General features: G+C 45.9%; 1 protein-coding gene across 1 annotated transcript in view; it reads right to left on the minus strand.

The window, feature by feature from the left end:
- The window catches only part of GPC4 (glypican 4), a 140,307-nt gene extending 123,490 nt beyond the window's left edge, over window positions 1-16,817 (minus strand). Inside the window, exon 1 of the mRNA XM_072626753.1 lies at window positions 16,526-16,817. Within this exon, the coding sequence (XP_072482854.1) occupies window positions 16,526-16,685 (160 nt within the window). The 5' untranslated portion in view covers window positions 16,686-16,817. The remainder of the gene's footprint in view (window positions 1-16,525) is intronic.
- Window positions 16,818-18,545: the final 1,728 nt, after the last annotated feature.

Consider the following 18,545-nt stretch of genomic DNA (forward strand, 5'->3'; position numbering starts at 1 on the left):
TCAACCTCAGTTTCCCTTCACAATAAGAGAGGAAAATCCCATTGTGGCACTGCAAATGTAAAGTGCCCTTTCAGACCAATCATCTTGAAGTCACTGGAAGAAAACACTAGTGGGCTGAGATGTGCCCCACGGGGGGACTTCTTCAACTGAACTATCAAATGCTCAGCCTTAGTGGCTATACTCAAGAATGCTGGCATTTCCAGGCAAAGAGAAAACCATGGATGGGCAGTACCAACTACCTCCCACATTACTTTCTGAATCATCATGGTCAGTACGCATTCAATAAAAACTTACTCTATGCCAGGCACAGGGCTAAGCACCATGGATACAAAGGAAGACAAAACCTCAGTCTCTGCCTTCAAGGAGATTACATTCCAATGGGGAAAGACACCATGGAAATGACTATGTCCATCCAAGACACAGTATAAATTTAAGGTAATCTCTGATGGAGGCAGGCTTAGAATGTAGAAGGGGAGAGGGCTGGGAAAGACCTCCTACACAAAGAGGGATTTGTGCTGAGTCTTATAAAAAGTCATGAGGCAAGGGTGAGGAGGGAGGGCATTCCAGTCAGAGAAACTGAGTCAGGAGATAGAGTATCATGTTCCCAGAATGGCAAGCAGGCCATTTTAGAATATATGGAGGGGAGTAATGTGTAAAAAAAGATGGCAGTGGTCTGCTAACAAAACCAGAAGTACAACCAGACCAACATTCAGACCCTGAATCTGGATCCTCAATCAACTCAGTTAGCTAAGCCTCACAACATTCTGAAGTATTGATATTAAAATGGAGGTGTGCCTGTATGATCTCATTGTAGGCTCCCAATAACCCTGTATTATCCCCATTTTACAAAGGAGGAAATTGAGGCTGAATGAGATCAATGGACTTGTCCTAGAGAACATAGCTAACAAGTGGCAAAGTCAGGAATAGACCTTAGGTGTCAAGGGTTTGAGGTTTCATTCTGTCAGTAATTATCAGTGGGTGACCCTGGATAAGCCATCTGTCTGCTCTTTCTCAATCTGGTACTCTAACTTGGCTTATTCCACTTCAGTCCTTTTGTTGCTTTCCAGCTAAACTGGCCAACCTACTACTGCCTAAACTTCCCACTAGTAACTGGTAGAAGAGAGAAAGGAGGGCAGGTCCTCTGGGCATGGGGAAGAACCTCCTTCAAGCATTCACTCAGGTGTAGGCTCCTAAAGGAAGACATTCCTAATCTTCCCAACTCTAACATTTCTAAATAGATAGGTGACTGATACTTGATCAGTGGAAAGAGCTCAGATCCCAGGTCTGCTATTTACTACCTGGGTGACTTGAGCAAGTCCATTCCCCTAACTGGGCTTCAGTTTCCTCCTCTGTAAAATGAAGGGCTTGATCCAGAATCGAAATTCATGATCTTAAAGTGTGTGTTTCTCCTCACCCTATCCCTGCCCTCCCCAAAAGGACAAGGCTATGAAATTCACTAAAAATTCAGTTAGAACATTATGGAGAAAAACAACCTTGAAAAGATTCTGACACATGGAGCAACCAACCAGAATTCCAGAAAACTGAAGAGAAAGCAGCTGTCTCTCCATCTCCTACCACAGAGATGATGGGCTTCACCCATTTCTGAGCGTGGCTGACTCGGAGGTTTTGGCATTGTTGTCGTTGTTAAATAATGGAGTGGGGAAAGAAGATGAATGCTTGTTCATGGAAAACAAAACAAAATTATAAAATGAATAAATATTCAGTTGGGAACAAGGTTAATAACTTTCAAAGATGGGTCAATAGATTGATAACTGGGAGTTTAGAGAATGGTTTATCTAACACATTCATCTTTCAGATTAGAAAATGGAGCCCAGAGCAGTTAAAATGATTTACCTGAGGTCACAGAGACTCTAAGAGGCAGAGCAGGAATCTGAACCCAAGTCCCCACTACTTCCTCCCTAAAAAAGCCTCTCTCAATATGGAGAAGCAGTCTGGTACAGTAGAAATGGGGCTAGGCCAGAAGTCAGCCATTTCGGAGTCTGGTCCCAGTTCTGCTCCAGTTGGGTTAAGTGGCCTTGAACCTCACAGAAGCCTCTCTGAGCCCTGGTCCCTCTGTTGTAAAATGGGCCTCTCAGCCACCTGCCATGCCCATCCCACCAGGCTATGGTAAAGATAAAGCAAAGGCATGTTTTTGGGGTGTGGATGAGCTCTATAAATGACCCAGCTGGAAGAAGACAATAAGGCCAGGGGAGCCGCCATCATCCAGGGACAAACCATTCCAATAGAGGCTCCCACCACACAAAGGGTTCTTTTGTTTGATTAAAAGCACCGCTGAAATCAAAAGCTGTTGAGGAACTATGATTTCAAACACACACATACATACACACCCCAATTAGAGTAACCAGTATTTCTGCTGTCTCCATGACAATGAGGGTGGAGATCATTGAACATCACAAGAAGTTGGAAAAAGGTAATAGAATTTTTTCCTGCCTCCCACCTTCCTTTTTTCCTCGAGAAGAACTTAGAAGCTCAGGTGCTGCTTCCTGAGACCTTTCCTGATGCCCTCTTTTGTCAACATTCTCTCCCTCCTGAAATGTTTTAGATATTTTTTATGTTGCTATCTGTGTATAGCCTATGTTCTGAAGCAGAATGTAAACTCCTCTGAGGGCAGAGGATGCTGGAATTTTTCTTTCGGGTTGTATTTATAGTCCTAGCCCCGAAACCAGTGTCTGATACATAGTAAGTGCCAAATATTAACAAACATTAGTTGAATGAATAAATGAGGTTTACAGAGCACTCTTACCAAATAGGAAGGGAATGTAAGAATGCAGTACCCAATATACAGATTTTAAAAATCCTGAAACTCAAAGAGATCAAGAGATTTAAAGGGACCACAGAAGCTATCTAATCTGACTCTTTCATTTTGTAGAGGAGAAAGCTAAAGCCCAGAATGGGTAAAGGAACAACTTATGTGAGGTCACACTGGGATATGTACAATGGCTGCATATCTATTTCTGTTTTGGGATCAGGCCAGAATTCATTTCCAGAGCTCTTCCTAGTACATCGCCTCACCTAGGAGCCATTATTAAGACTGGACAGTTGGGTCCTGATTAGTGTGAATGATGAATCCTATGAAGTGGTCACATAATTCGAATTTCCATTACATATTTCCACTGAGCTGGAACCAATTACTGTATTTTACATATAATTATAACTTTGAATAGTAAGAATTCAAATAATTTGACCACTTCAAGGGATCCATTATTTGTACTGATTGAGACCTGGCTGGTCCTAAAGGTGACAGCTGGGAGACTACATGACAAACATTCTCCACCACCATGTCCCAGAGCTTTCCCAGACTGGACATGGGCACTGCATCAATGACGTTGGAACTGACCTAGCCCCAGAGCAAGGCCTCAGTTCCTTTGGGGAGGGACTGGATGAGAAGCAATGGAACACAGTGGAAAGAATGCTGGATTTGGACTTAAGGGACCTGGATTCAAATCTGGCATCTCCCACATATTACCTGTGGGAATTTGGGCTAGTCCCATAAACCTATTTGGCCCCATTTCCTCCTTTAGATGCTGAGGGACTGACTATTCCAGCTTGAATTCTCTGATTGTACAATCACTTAGATCTCTTTAGAGGCCATGTGGTGTACTCTTACTGGCCTTGGGGCAAGAACTTAGGTCAAATCCCACTTTGAAAATTTAGCTGTGGCACTGAGCCTTGGCTTCTTTATGTGTAAAATAAGGGGGTTGGACTCAATAACTTCAGAGATTCCTTTTAGCTCTGACTCTATGATCCTATGATCCCAATTCTGACACCGAGTGACTTTACCATCTATCCTTCCCATCTAGTCTCCTAGGCCTCTGTTTATATTCATGGTTTTCTATGTTCCCCTTCCACCCACTCCAAGAGGTACAGAATACAAGTATTATCACAAAGCTGAGATGCCTCAATGTGGCATGGAGGTGACCTCAGCATCTTGAAAGCCCAGTCAGACTGAGTTCCAACAAATCCTGCCATGCTGGAAAGGAAGGGCCTATGAGCTGGAAACCAGCCTAGGTTTGCTTTAGTTCCTCACCAAAGTGGGCACAAACAGATGAAATTTTCAGCCTGGCCAACTCTCGGACATCATCTACCAAGCTATAGAGAGAGGGACCGATCTGGTTCCCATCTACAGGGCTTTGATTTTAGGGAGGAAGAAACAGAATCAGACAGGTTTAGTTACTTGTCCAAAGTCATACAGCTAGTAAGTAGCAGAGTTAGGACCTGGACACTTGAACACAGGGACAGGTCTTCTGACTCTTAAGTCCCCAGAAATTTTCCAAAGCATGGTGGCAGTAATAATCATTATTATAATCGTAATAATAAATGCCATGAATATAGTGCACTATGGGTTTTAAAAGGCTTTACATATTTGAGCCTTCCAACTGCCCTATGAGGTAGATGCTATTTGGGGAAAGGGTTAGGATTGGTAGGGAACAATGGTTACAAAATGTTGCATGTCCTTTGAGATAGAGTTGACGTATTGGTTAATTTTGCTTAACTGTTTCTCTTTATTATGAGAGGGTTCTAGAGTGGAGGTAGTACTATCACAAAGTAACTAGGATGAATAACATAAAGCATCACTTTTATTGCATTCTTTTTTTTTTGACAAGGCCATCGAGGTTAAGTGACTTGCCCAGGGTCACACAGCTAGTAAGTGTCAAGTATCTGAGGTCAGATTTGAACTCAGGTCTTCCTGACTCTAGGGCTGGTGCTCTATCCATTGAGTCACCTAGCTGCCCCAAAGCATCATTTTTGAAACTTAAAAAACTGAAAATACTACTGACTTTGAGATCTACACTAAATAAGTAGATTTTAAAGAAAGTTTTGTTCTATCCATTGTAAACATGAAGACGGTAATTGGCATCTCTATGGTATGACCAAACAGGTGGTATTTGACTGGATTTACTGAGTATTTCATCACACAAGTCAGTTCATAGGTGCTGTTATTATTCCAATTTTAAAGATTAGGAAACTGAGGCCAAGGCACAATGACTTGCCCCAAATCACACAGCTAGTGTATATCTAGGGCAGGATTCAAACTCAGGGCTTCCTGACTCCACATCAGGCATTTAATGCATAGTTACCCTCCATGTTAGCCCTTCTTGTTCCAATAACAAGTCAAATTTAAGAGGCAGCATGCAACTGGGCATATAGGACCAGCCAAGGAGGCAGCAAGACTGTGGCTGTTCCAGTTCCACCTCTGTCATGTGCTGGGCTGTGTATGCAAAGGTAATAAGTCCCCTTGTCTCTCGGTGCCCCTGCAACTCTAACAAACTGTAATTTACAGATTGGTAACCCTTCTGCACCACAGGAGGGAGTTTCCACGCTGGGAGTTCCCCACACGGCTGAAATCAGAAGTCCAGATCCTCCCTAAACCAAAAAAGGAAAAATGAATTTTTTGAAAATTTCTGACTTAAAATAGAAGAACATAGTATCAGGGACTGTTTAAAGTGGAATGGTCCTTCCAGGCAGTCCATTCCAATTCCCATTTTAAGGATGAAGCAACTGGACCCAGAAAGGTCAGAGGACCTTATCTTTCAAGGTAGAAGGGTCTTAGAGGTCATCAGGTATAGCCCCTTTATTTTACAGAAGAAACAAAGGCCCAGAAAGGTCATAGGATCAAAAACATAGAGCTGGATCTTAGAAGACATCAATTCCTTCCATCCACCTCATTTTACAAGGGAGGAAACTGAGACCAGAGGGGTAAATTAACTTGCCCAAGTTCACATGGGTAGCAAGTGACAGAGGTGGCATTTAAACCCAGGTCTTCTGTTCCAAATCCTTCACTCCTTCCATTGTACTGTGATTAAATAACTTGTTCAAAGTCACATGAATAGTTAGAAGAAAAGTCAGGATTTGAACCCAAGACCGCAACTTCCACATCCAGCTCCCTTTCTATCCTATCATACTGTCTCTCTTTTCTCAGCTGCTGTTGCTAAGGAGACCTACCCAGTCTGGTGCAAGTCCTCTTTGAACCTATGGAAAGACTTTCCTCTACCATACCATTCCCCCACCTCTTTATTCCTATGCTGGAACCTCTAGTTATGTTCCTCTGAGATTAAAGTGCCACTTACTAATCAGCCAACCACCACTGGTTCCCAGGCAATTCCACCTCTCCCTGCCTTTCAGGTTCCAGATCCGTTTCATTCAAAAGGGAAAGAAGACAAGGCCAATTCTAATCTGGGTGTTAAAGTAAGTCAGAGAATTAATCAGCAAAAGCTGGCACCATTGGGTTCACTTGGAGTTACAAAGCACATGCAGACAGCCCCCACATCCTTTTCCTTTCCTCCCTCCAGTGCCCATGGTGGCAGAAGGAAAAATCTTGCCAACCCAAGCAGCCAATACTTTTGGTCATCTCCCACATGCCCAAGTGGTTGGTTTTCAAAGACTATTGTGTACATTTTTAAAGGGGTAGGAGGCACAGGGGACCAAGTTGGTATTTGAGGAAACATCCAATAATTAAGGCAATTTTTACAATAATAGATAATAATTGTACGAGAATTGTAAGGAATGTCCTGCCTGCTTATCCTAGCACCCCAGACATAGCGCCTTCTGTGAGATGGCTGCCAAGAACAAGGTTACTCCCACCCGACTGGACCATTGCACGCAGCAACTGTTCACCACATGCTTAATGCTTGGCTGGGAAAATGGTTTGTTTGCATTTCGGACTGACAAACCAATAGGCGCAAAAGCCTATGGTCGGGAGAGGGAGAGAAGCACCCCAAGGTCCAAGGCCTTGTGCCCCTGAGAGGGGCTCACACTTTGACCCCAAAGGCCCCAGGTTTGAGCAGTAGCCAAGAGAGGACCTTTCCAGTTCAAGAGTGACAATGCCCAGTGCCAGGGGCAGGGAACGTATGGCCTTGAGGCCATATGTGGTCCTCCATGTCCTCAAGCGTAGCCCTTTGACTGAATCCAAACTTCACCGAACAAATGCCTCTAATAAAAAGATTTTGTTCTGTAAAACTTGGACTCAGTCAAAAGGCTGCACCTGAGGACCTAGGAGGCCACAGGTTCCCTACCTCTGGGCCAGTCTAATACATGCTATGGGTATCAGGCCTTTCCCAGGGCAGGCACTGCAAAAAGCAAGACTAAAGGCCAGGAGCCCCAAAGCGAAGAAGTCAACCCCTCCAGACACTGTTAAAGGTGTCATCAGCTGACCACTAGGCTAAGGCAAAGGGAGTAACAGCAAATAATGCAGCCTAGGAGAAAGTGAGCTGATGATCTCAATTGTATTAATTAACCACCTTTTACATGCCAGGTACTGCGTTAGGCACTGCTACTACAAAGACAAAAACAGAACGGTCCCTGCCTTTAAAGCTCTTACACTGGGGGAAGCTACATATACGCAGAAAAGCATATAGAAGATACATATATATACATATATATGTATATATGTATGTATGTTAGAATTAAATAGACTGGGGAAGGGGGAGAGAAGGCCTATGCAACCACCAACTGGGCAGGAAGAAAAACTTCTCCATAGGAGGTTACACTTGACCTAAGTTTGTAAAGACACTAGGGATTATGTGAGGTTAAAATAAAAAGGGACAGTGAGTTAGACTCTCTGCCTCTCTTGAACCATCCCCCCACCCATGTTCCCAAGGATCTTCCAGCTCTAATTCCTACCCAGGATTCCAAGGTGAAGAAATAGGCCTTAAACAATTCAATATTACTCCATTCAGGATCACAGGGGCATAGATCTCAAGCTAGGAAGAACATCAGAGACCATCTAGTTCATTTTACAAAAGAAGGAACTGAGGTCCAGAGATGAGGAAGTGACTTGCCCAAGGTCCCACATAGGATCCTAGAGTTGGGAGGGACCTCAAAGGCCATCTACAACAACCCCCTCATTTTGTAGAAGAGGAAACTGAAGCTAAGGGAAAGGAAGGGACTTGCCCAGGATCACACAGGCAGTACATGGCCAAGACAGACTTCAAATCTGGGTCCTCCAACCCCAAATCCAGCACATGCTCCCTTTGGTTTTCCTATCCTCCAATCTCAGGTTACCCAGTTTGAGATGATACCTAGGTCTTGGCCTGCTTTTTAATATTTTGCCCTTCTTCCTTGCTATCAGCTGTCACTCTCCCTGCTGTCTGGCTCTTTTCTAATTGGCTTCCCCTAATTGTCAGTGGCTGGGAAACCAGATGAGCAAGCTGGGAGAATTGTTATCTTTTTATCTGTCTCCTCCTTCACCCTCCGGGTAGGTACCTTAGAGTGTAACTTCAGATTCTCTTCCCACCCCGGCAATAAATGTCTGCTAATTACATTAAATAAGAGAGTAAATAAAGCTCCCCCCGGCTTCTGGTAAGGTGCATGGGCTTTATGGCCACTGTTTTGACAGCTAGCTTTTTTTCTCTTACTTTCTAAGATGCAGGTTGTATTTTAACTCAGAAATATTCTATTGAACACCTCATGTCGATCTCACCCCCATCAAAACCCTGTAATGTTGGACTCTAGGAAGACTTGAGTTCAAATCTTTCCTCAGGCACTTCAGCAACGTAATCCCCTAAGTAAGATACTTAAATTTCTCTCTGCCTCAGTTTCCTCATGTGTAAAATGGGGGCAATAACAGCACCTTCTCGGGTTGTTTCAAGGATCAAATAAGTGAATAACTGTAAAAGCTCTGAAAGCCGTAAAGTGTGATATGAATGCCATCTCTTCCACAGAGCCTTCTCTGAACCCCCAAAGCAAATGGGAGCTCTCCTCCAAATCCCTAGAGTACTCAGTTGATACCTTTTATGGCACTTCTTTCCTACTTTATACTTTGATTATTTGTGCATCTGTCTCATCCTTACCTCCACTTTGGAAACTAACTAGATTATATGCTCCTTAAGGACAAGGCCTGTGTCTTCTCCATCATGGAGAGGATGAAAAAGACTTGTATAACAAGTATGAAATTATTTATCAAAATTTATTACAAGGGCAGCTAGGTGGCGCTGCAGCAGATAGAGGATAGGAGTTCAATCTGGCCTCAGATACTCACTAGCTGTGTGACCCTGGGCAAGTCACTTAACTCCAACTGCCTCTTAAAAACAAAACCAAAAAAAGTGGTACTGGCAGCACTAGATCTCATTTGAGAATTAACTGAGACCACTAGAGAAATTCAAGCCTCCCAATTCAGTTCTCTACCTGCTATCCCAGCACTCCTCTGGCCTGTGTGTCCTTCATTCACTTTAGTTACCTTGGCTCCAATGGAAGACCACCAGCTGAAAGAATGCACTCCCAGAAGGCAGGATAAGCACCTGTCCCAGGTGTTATGGGGGATTCCTTCTCAGGTGGGGATTGGACTAGCTGAGCTCTAAAGTGCCTTTTAGCTTTGGAATTCTAGAGATCTGTGACATAAGACTAGACCAAGATGCAGAGTAAATAGAGGTTCGGAGTGCTATGAGAAATTGAGGGTTATGGTCAGTTTCAGCTGCAAGTCAGAGGCTATTTCAATGGAGGGGCCATTACCAGAGGCAGACTTTAAAGACAGGGAGAAATTCCTATAGGTGAGGAGAGCAGTAGGGTTACCAGCAGGGCATTCATTCTAGGCATGGGAGCAAGATAGGATGAAGGCCAGTGACAGGGAGTGACGGAAGAAAGGGCCAGCCATCAGGGTTGGCTAGAATATGGCACAATGATACCATATGAGGCTAGGTTGAAAGAACTGGGGATGCTTAGTCTGAAGAAGGGAAGACTCCAGCAAGAGGACATGATAGTTTTCTCCAAGTTTTCAAAGGGCTGTGAAATGAAAGAGGAATTTGATTTATTCTGCTTGGCCACAGAGCAATGGAAGAGGTGACTGGAAAACAAGGCCAGAATCATACTGGAAGGCCTTTGATGCCTTCTAGGAGTTTATACTTCATGGGAAACAAAGCCTCACAGGTACCATTTAGATGATTTCCCCCCTAAAAATCAGAGGCCCTACATATGAATTCTGGCTCTGACATTTAGTAGCTACATGAAAGTAAACAGGTCATTTCATTGCTCTGGGCAAGATTCCTCACCTGTAAAGTAGGGACAGCGCTAAAACACACCTCATAGATCAGAGGCTCACAAATGGAGAACTGGAAGGACCTTTAGAGGCCATTAAGTTCAACTTCCCCATTTTACAAGTAAAAAAAAATGAGACCCAGCCAAGAGGGGTCTTAGCCAAGGTCACATGGGCAATCAGTGACCAAAAGAGAGACTTTGAACCCAGATCCAGTTGTCTTCCCACTACACCCTAATGCCTTCCTGGTACACCAGATGGATAGCTTAAATGTCTCATTAAATTGTCTAGAGCAAGGGTAGGGAAGAAAGCCCACTTTCCAGACCTTAAGACATTACATTGCTAAATAAATGAGAATTACTATTCACTTAGAAGTGACTCCAAGCATCCTTATTTATGAAGTCCATTACCTTTGGAGTAGATGTATGCTTTGAGTAGAGGTGGGAGGAGATGGCCTCCCAGGTCCCTTTCAAATATTAAGATTCTATTATTATGGGGGCAGCTAGGTGGCACTGCAGTGGACAGAGCAACCAGCCCTAGAGTCAGGAGGACCTTAGTTCAAATCCAGCCTTAGACACTTACTAGCCATGTGACCTTGGGCAAGTCATTTAACCTTGATTGCCCCCCCCCAAAAAGAGATTCGATTATTATGTCCACTCATATAGGAATCTTGTGTACAGGTGTACAAGAATCTAGCTAGAAAGGATCTTTGAAAGCAGCATGATGTTGTAGAGGATGCAGGTTCAAATCCTGGCTTTTCTACTTACAACTTGAATGACCTTGTTTAAGTCCCTTGGTCTCTCTAAACCTCCATTTTTCTCGTGTATAAAATGAAACAGCTGGATTAGCTCACAAAGGTCCCTTCTGGCTCTCGATCCCATGATGCTTCATTGGTCTCTCATCAACTACACAGTAAAAATGAGCTTTCCATTAGCATTTATAATACCACAGCAACATCCTTGGAATGTGTTCAGTCTGCATTGTTAGGGAATGCAAGGAGGGAGTCACTTCCAAGTAACTTTAATGAACAGCGATGGTGTTTTCTTTACACAGACCACTCACACCTACCTTTTCGTTCCTTATCCAAGTCTTCCAACTAATACTGCAACTGGATCCCAACAAAACTTCCATCAAAAGGGAAAGGAAAATAATTACACTGAATCAGACATTTTGCATGTGTGATGCCCCAACTGAACTCTGCGGCAGAAGCCTGAACTTTTAAACAGGTCTTTTTTTTTTTTGACCCACCAAGAGGCCAAGTTAGAGGATCTCGAATTTCAAGGTAGAAAATTCAGAGGTCATCTGCTCCGACTCCCTCATTTTACAGAGAAGTAAACTGAAGCCAAGAAGGAAGGGACTTACTCAAAGTCACACAGGTAGTAAATTGCAGAGTTAAGATTTGTACCCAGGGCCTCTGACTCCAAATCCAGTGTTCTTGGCACAGCATGACACTATTTCCCCAGTCAATGATTACTGAGAATTGGTGACTGTGCACAACTCCATCTCACCCCCTCAAAGAAAGCTAGGGGATCGCATTTGGAGAAATCAGGCAAAAAGAACATTCAAAGTGGATACCATTCCCCATACAACATTCAAATACCCACCCCCAGGGTCCATCAGAATGTGACCAGCCTTCCATGGTCAATGGCTGATGAGCTGTGGGGGAGCCATGAGGGAGGAAGTCTCAAAATGGGTTTTGAGTTTCTGTCCTCTCTCTCACCAGATACCTACCCTGGCTTTCCCATAATCTTTCACTGCTACCAAGGGGAAAGGTGGCAAGTTTAATAATCTCCAACCAACTGGATGGATCCTAACAGTAATTTAAAGCAAAGATGAGACAGAATAAGAGAAGGTCAATGTAGTCTTTATCCAGATCTCTCAAATGCCAACATATTCCTTCTCCTCTCTGCTCAAAAGAGCAGAAAATGGATGGCAAGTCATGCCAATGCAGACCTATCAGTCACTGTCAGCAATGACTTTCTTTCTGCTTTCTTACCATCCCACTTATTATCTTACTAGTTGTTCCTCAAATATTTCAACTCCATAAATACTTATTATGCACCTACTTTATACTAGGCTCAGGCACTCATCACATTCAGCCTTGTATACACAAGCAACATTAATATAGCTTCCCTTTTTCTATTCAATCAAAAGTTTTTAGGGACTATGTTCCAGATGAACTGGGCCACCTTGCTGGTCCCTCTACTTGACATTCCATCTCCCAGCTCTGTTCCCTATGCCTGGAAGACAGTTGTTCCTCCTATCTCATGTTGGAATCCTAGACTCCCATCAAAGCTTAGTTCAAGTGCTACCTACTCCAGAAGGCCTCTGCTGATCCACTGTCCCTGGCCCTCCCCACTTCTCAAGACAGCTCTTGAAGTCTTGTGCTTATTTCTGGACTCCATGGTCTAAGAAGGGCATTGGGGAAGGGCCTAAGGACAATTAATTTGGAGAAGGAACCACTTCGGGAAGATAGATAGTTCTCTTCCAATATGTGAAGGGTTGTCCTTTGGAAGAGAGATGCTTGGTCCCAAAGGGCAGAACCCAGAGCAATGGGTAAGAGTGGCTAGAAGGTAAATTCTGGCTTGATATGTGTGTGTGTGTGTGTGTGTGTGTGTATATACATATATATGTGTGTGTGTATATATATATATATATATATATATATATATATATATATATAAACTCTTCCTAACAATGAGAGCTGCCTGAAAATGGGAGGCAATGCCTCAGGCGGTGAGCCTGGCCAACCACCTGTTGGACGTACTACAGTAGTAATTCATTTAAGGTATGTGCTACATAGCAGAAAAGATACCTTCCAAGTCTAAAGTTCTATGATTCAGTATGTGTATCCTGCACTCATTAATATGTGCCTTTATCACCCACCCTGGCCCCACCTCCATGTGAATGGAAGCCAAACTGTTTCATTTTTGTCTTTGTATATTCAGCACTTAGCTGAATGTGTTGGCGACATACATGGTAAGCACTAAATTGCTGCTCTTTGAATTAATGCCTTATGCTGTTTCATATTCCCCCATAGGGCCCAAGAGCATGCTTAGCATCGTAGGCATGCAACATATATTGGAGTGAAGGAAAACGAAGTAAAAATTGGGCCCTCTCCCTTGTATGTGCTCCTGGATGTCCCCCAAGGCACATCAAATCATCTTAATCCTGAATTCTAAAAGTCCGAGTCATCTTTAGAACACAGTGTTCTGGAAGTACGTTCAAAGCTCTACCATGACAGCCCAACCATGCATGTCCAAGGCCACCATTAGTCCTCCAAGTTTGGGAGTGGAGGAGGAGGAGTTTGAGAATGGGGAAAGGGGAGAATTAGACTACTTTTCCAGAAACACAGAGATATTTCATTTTAAAGACATGCTTAAAAAGGGAAAAAGCCTAGTGACTGAGCTCATTCAGCCAAAGGTGGCTCTGGATCATAGGGCAGGCGGGGAAACACTTCTACCCAAAACCCAGTTGGCCAGCCTCTTTTCCTGAAGGAGGAAGCTAACATGGCTCTCTCTAAAGAGAAAGGCCAGTGCAAATGGTCAAGATTACTCCTGTTGCTCTATCAGTGGCCTGAATAGCAAGCAAAGGTATTTACTCCGTCTGTGTTGTGACAGTAGCCTAGTCTCAAGTGAAGGCTTCCACCACGCCACATTTATGGGCCATTCAGTCATGCATTTTTGTTATTGTTGAGAGTGGTGCGAAATTTCACCACAGGAGCCCAAGTCCTTGGTGGTCTTCCAAGGATTGCAGCTAAAAAGGCACTCCCTTTGTTCCTTAGGAGAATGCAGTCCAGTAGGTCATTCAAAAGGGGAAATAAAAGCAGAGCCCTGGGAGGGGGATGAAGGACAAGACAAAGAGAATCAAATGTTTGGGGTGGGAGCACATTAGCTTCCATTTCCTACTGCTGCATACTATGAACACCCCCAATCTTTGGGGTAAGGCAGAACTCAAGAGTTGTTGGGCAGGTGTTTGCACAGACCCTTGGAAAGCAAGGGCCACATAACCTGAGAGCAGCAAAGGCTGAGGAATAGTTTCCCTCATGCCAAGATGCTAGACCGGAGACAGACAAATGGACACGGACACACACACACACACACACACACACACACACACACACAAACAGAAAGACAGGTCAAGAGCTCCCGATCCCTTTTTAAAGGGTCCTATTATCTCCATGGCCAGAAGATGAAAACTGCGTCCTGTTTTCTATTAAGCACCTCCTTATAATCTGGCCCTTTAAAATGGGGGGGAACAAAGACTAGAAGAGTTCTGCTAAACATGGGGAGGGTATGTGTATGTGTGTGTGTGTGTGTGTGTATGTGTGTGTAAAGTGTAGGAGACTGAACCAATGATCAAACTGCAGACCTGGGGAGTCCTTCGGCAGCCCTGAGCTGTAGAGGACCCTGGGGAATGTTGGTCCACTTTACTTTTTTTTTTTTGGCAAGAAGGCAGGCAGGGAGGAAGAGAGAAGGAAAAGAAAGAGAGCTTTTCAAGGCTCTACAACCAATAAAACCTTGCATCAGTGAGTACATACTTCAGCCTGAAAAAAAAGACAGACAGCTCAAGGGCAAATAGTGTCTAATCGACTGTGTGTAAGTTACTTGATAACTGCAAAGGTGCAGTAGGGATTGACTTACTGTGGGAAAAAGGCTGGTCCTATCAAAACAATTTATGTAACATATGGTTGCTTCCACTCCTAAATCATCCAGGAGCTTCCCACAATTACCTTTGTAATTAAGATGTAATTCATGACTACCCCTAGACTCCAATGTTATTAATAGCTCTGCTGAAATGACCCAAGTAGGTTGAAGTCACTGGAAGTGCCAAGCTGGAATCCTGTCTTTCTCTTAGTACCACCTCTATGCTCCATCCCACTAAATGGACAAGTCCAAGTAGTCACCTCATTTCTCAAAAAGGTCAGGAACCAAAGTAGCCCAAGACAACTTCGGTTAATGTTAGGAATGGAAGCAAAGTAACATTAGCTGGAGTTAAGGTTAGAAACTGAAATGTTGCAATACAAACTTGGTTAGGGTTAGAAATGGAAACATCGTAACATAAGTTTGGTTAAGGTTAGTAACAAACATCACAACATAAGCTTGATTAAAGATAGAAATTGAAACATCACAACAGAATTTTGGTTAAAGATTAGGTGGTGTAACATCACTTTGGTTTAGCACAGAAATGGAGGTGAAGCAACAGAACTTTGATTAAGGTTGAGAATTGAAGCAGAAACAACACCACTGATAAGCTAAAGGCTTTTGATTAGACTTCAAGAGTCTTTTGAGACTTCTAAAGCTCAATAGTGTAACTGACTACAGAGGTCTGCTACAGAAGACACTCTGTGGCACTGGCACTAATGAGCTGGCACGGAACTGTTGCTTGAAGGGGCAGCCCGGTGTAGAAAGAGCACATGACTAGGAGCCAGAAGACTGGCTCCACCACCTACTAGCTTCCTGACCTTGGATAAGTCACCTCGACTTTTTGAGCCTCAGTTTCCTCCTCTGTAAAATGAAGGGGTTGCCACAGAGCTCCCTCCCAGCTCTGACATCCTAAGGGTCCTCAATCAAGAGGCTACTACTATCCTCTGTAGCTATTGCTCAAGGATCAGAGAAAGAGAGTCTCCCCCCCAAATAATTTAACAAAAGAATGATTTTTGCCAACAGTCCCCAGCAGAGGTGTCTGCCCCATTCTCCAACACCTACAGTTCAAAGAATGTGATAATTTTTCCACCAGTTTAGCCCTCTTTCATTTGCAAGACGCTCTCCAAACAGAGTTTAAGATTTCCGGTGGGTAATCAGTCCTTTCAAAGGCCTGTAAATTGAATGTGCAATTAACCCTAAGGTTAAGTGAGAAAAAAAAAATACCAAATACCTTCCAGAAAATCTCGTCAGACTCCCCCCAAGTGAGGGTCTGCAGGGGGCGGGTGTTTTTGTTTTGAAGACAACTTCTAAAGCTTCAGCAGCCACTAAAAGCCCTAAGGAATCCAGTAGGTACTGGGAGACGGGCAAGCGGGGAAGAGATTTGGAAAAAGAAAATCAATTCAAATTACAAGTTTTGCACACGTGTGCTATACAAACCCACTAAGGTTTGTTTCTTTCCTGACCCTCTCCCCTCCCCTACCCCTTTCTTCCGTTCATCACCTCCTACAGCGGAGTGGTCAGCCTGGCAAAGGATGGGCAAGTCCCGGACCGTGCAACAACTTGGGGGGGGGGGGGGGACCCACTCGCGTGAGAGCTCTCCAGGGGATGAGTGAGAGTATGAGTATGTGTGTGTATGTGTGTATGTGTGTGTGTGTGTGTGTGTGTGTGTTAAGGAATCCCCCTCGAGTCCCCGCTGTGGGCGGGTGGGCGAGCCGGGACAAGGGGAATGCTAGCTCCCTGCCCTGCGGGTCGGGTTTCTCGCTGCCCCACCTGAGGCCGGTGTGTGGGTGTGCCTCCGGGATGGGGGCGCAGTCCCGTGGCACTCCCGGCTCTCGAAGGCGCCCTGATCCAGGGTGTCCCTTCCTCCCTGCCTGCCTCCCTTCCGACTCACCGTTGATCTCGTTACTGGGCGCATCGTTTTTGTTGAAGCCCTTGGAGACGTAGACCTGAAGCACTTCCAGGCAACTTTTCGATTTGAGCTCGGCGGCCAGGAGGCTGAGACTGAGGGCGGCCAGCGTGCAGAGGAGCGACGGGAGGGGCAACCGGGCCATGGCTAGGGGGCTGGGGGGCAGAGCAGAGCACGGGAAGGGACACGGCACTGCACGGGGAGCGCGTCACGGGCGGACCGGTCCGAGCCTGGGGCAGGGAGGGCGGGGGCGCACGGGCCGGCCGGCCAGCGGGCGGGCGAGCGGACAGTAGGGCACAGAGCGTCGCTCCGAGATGCCCAAGCGCCCCCTCGGTGGCTGCTGTAGCTCGAGAGTTTCGGCTCCCGGGCGGCGGGCCCTGACCTTTGGGCTCCGAGAAGTTGTTTGCACAGCCGCTAGAGGAGGCGGCGGCAGCGGAGAAGGTAAAAAAAGAGAAAGGGGGGAGATCAGAGGGAGGCTGGCTGCCGGGCGCGCGGCTCGTCCTCGCCCTCGCAGGCGTCGCGGCAGCCGGCTTGGCTCGGCTCGGCTCGGCTGGGCTGGACTGGGTTGCTCAGCTTAGCTCAGCCGTGCCCTGCTCTACGGTGCCCTGCCCTGCCCTGCTCCGCTGTGCCTTGCTGTGCTGTGCTCAGCGTTGCTCAGCGTTGCTCTGCTCAGCTCTGCTCTGCGATCAGCTCCCGCAGCTCCCCCCTCTCGGCTCGGCCCGGCCCGGCCCGCCTCCGCTCGGCCCCGCTCCTGATTGACTGGCCAGCGTGCGGCGGCGGCGGCGGCGGCGGCGGCGGCGGCGGCGGCAGCGGCGGCGGCGGCGGCGACGACGCTCAGCAAACTTGGCCGAGCCCACTGCCGGGCCAGGGCGGGGAGGGGGAGGGGGAGGGGGAGGCGGAGGGGGAGAGGGCGGGGAGACTAGAGGGAGGTAGCGCGCTGGGACCGGCCGGGCCCGGAGAAAACCTGGATCCCGGGCCGGATCCGGAGGAGCCGGCTGCACTTCCTCGGAGGCTTGTGTGGACTGGGGTGCGGGGCACGGGACGGGGGCGGTCTGGGGTGGGGGTGGGGGAGTTGTACCCGTAGACACGCCCTATTCTCCCTGTCCTGCCCCCCCACTACTGCCCCCAATCGCTTCCCTCTACTGCTTTTCTAAAGCTCCCGAAGAAAATGCCAACTTGTTGAGGTTTTTTTTTTCTTTTTTCAAAGTGAAGTCTTAAAAATCGAGAGCCAGCCTGGAAACCCCACGGCCCTTCGGGCAACCACCTGACTCGCCCACGAGTGAAAAGGGCACTGACCCCAAGTCAGAGAGCCAGAATTCCAATAATACAACTAATGCCTAATCTGTTACCCTGGGTAAGTCACCTCAATTCTTGGAGCCTCAGTTTCCCTATCAGGAAATAGAAAGGTTGGACCAGAATGTTTAAGTTTAAGAAGCACTGAGTTAGGAATCGCCAGTGGAAAAAGTTTAAGAAGCTCTAGACTAGGTGACCTCTGGAGTCCTTACCAGTTCAAAAATCGATGATCCTATGATCCTTTGGACAAAACGTCCCTAAAACTCATTGGCCACCAAACTTCACAACCTTTCAGTGGGTAGCAAGAGTGCCTAGAGCATCTTCCTTAGGACCCTAGTAGTGGGTAGAGCACTCTGGTTATAACCCCCATTTCACAGAGGAGGAGACTGGGGCTCCAGGCTACAGAGCTGCCCATAGTCACACTCAACCAGTATCAGAACTGGACTCAGCTTCTCCCAATACCAATGTCAGACTCTTCTCCCCTCTCAGGCTACTCCTGAGGTACCCAAGCTCTTTAGGAAAGTTTCTCTGTTGCCGTTACTGCCTTAAGACCAACTCACATTTCTGTAACCCATTAAAGCCTGCAAAGAGTTCTTCTCACAACAACCCTGTGAGTTTCTTACAGTAAGCAACGCAATCATGACAACCGCATTCTCATTTTACAGAGAAGGAATCAGGTTCTAAAGTGACTTGTTCAAGATATCACCAGCAT

This window comes from Notamacropus eugenii, chromosome X, assembly GCF_028372415.1.
Source record: "Notamacropus eugenii isolate mMacEug1 chromosome X, mMacEug1.pri_v2, whole genome shotgun sequence".
In the NCBI taxonomy this organism is placed as follows: domain Eukaryota; kingdom Metazoa; phylum Chordata; class Mammalia; order Diprotodontia; family Macropodidae; genus Notamacropus; species Notamacropus eugenii.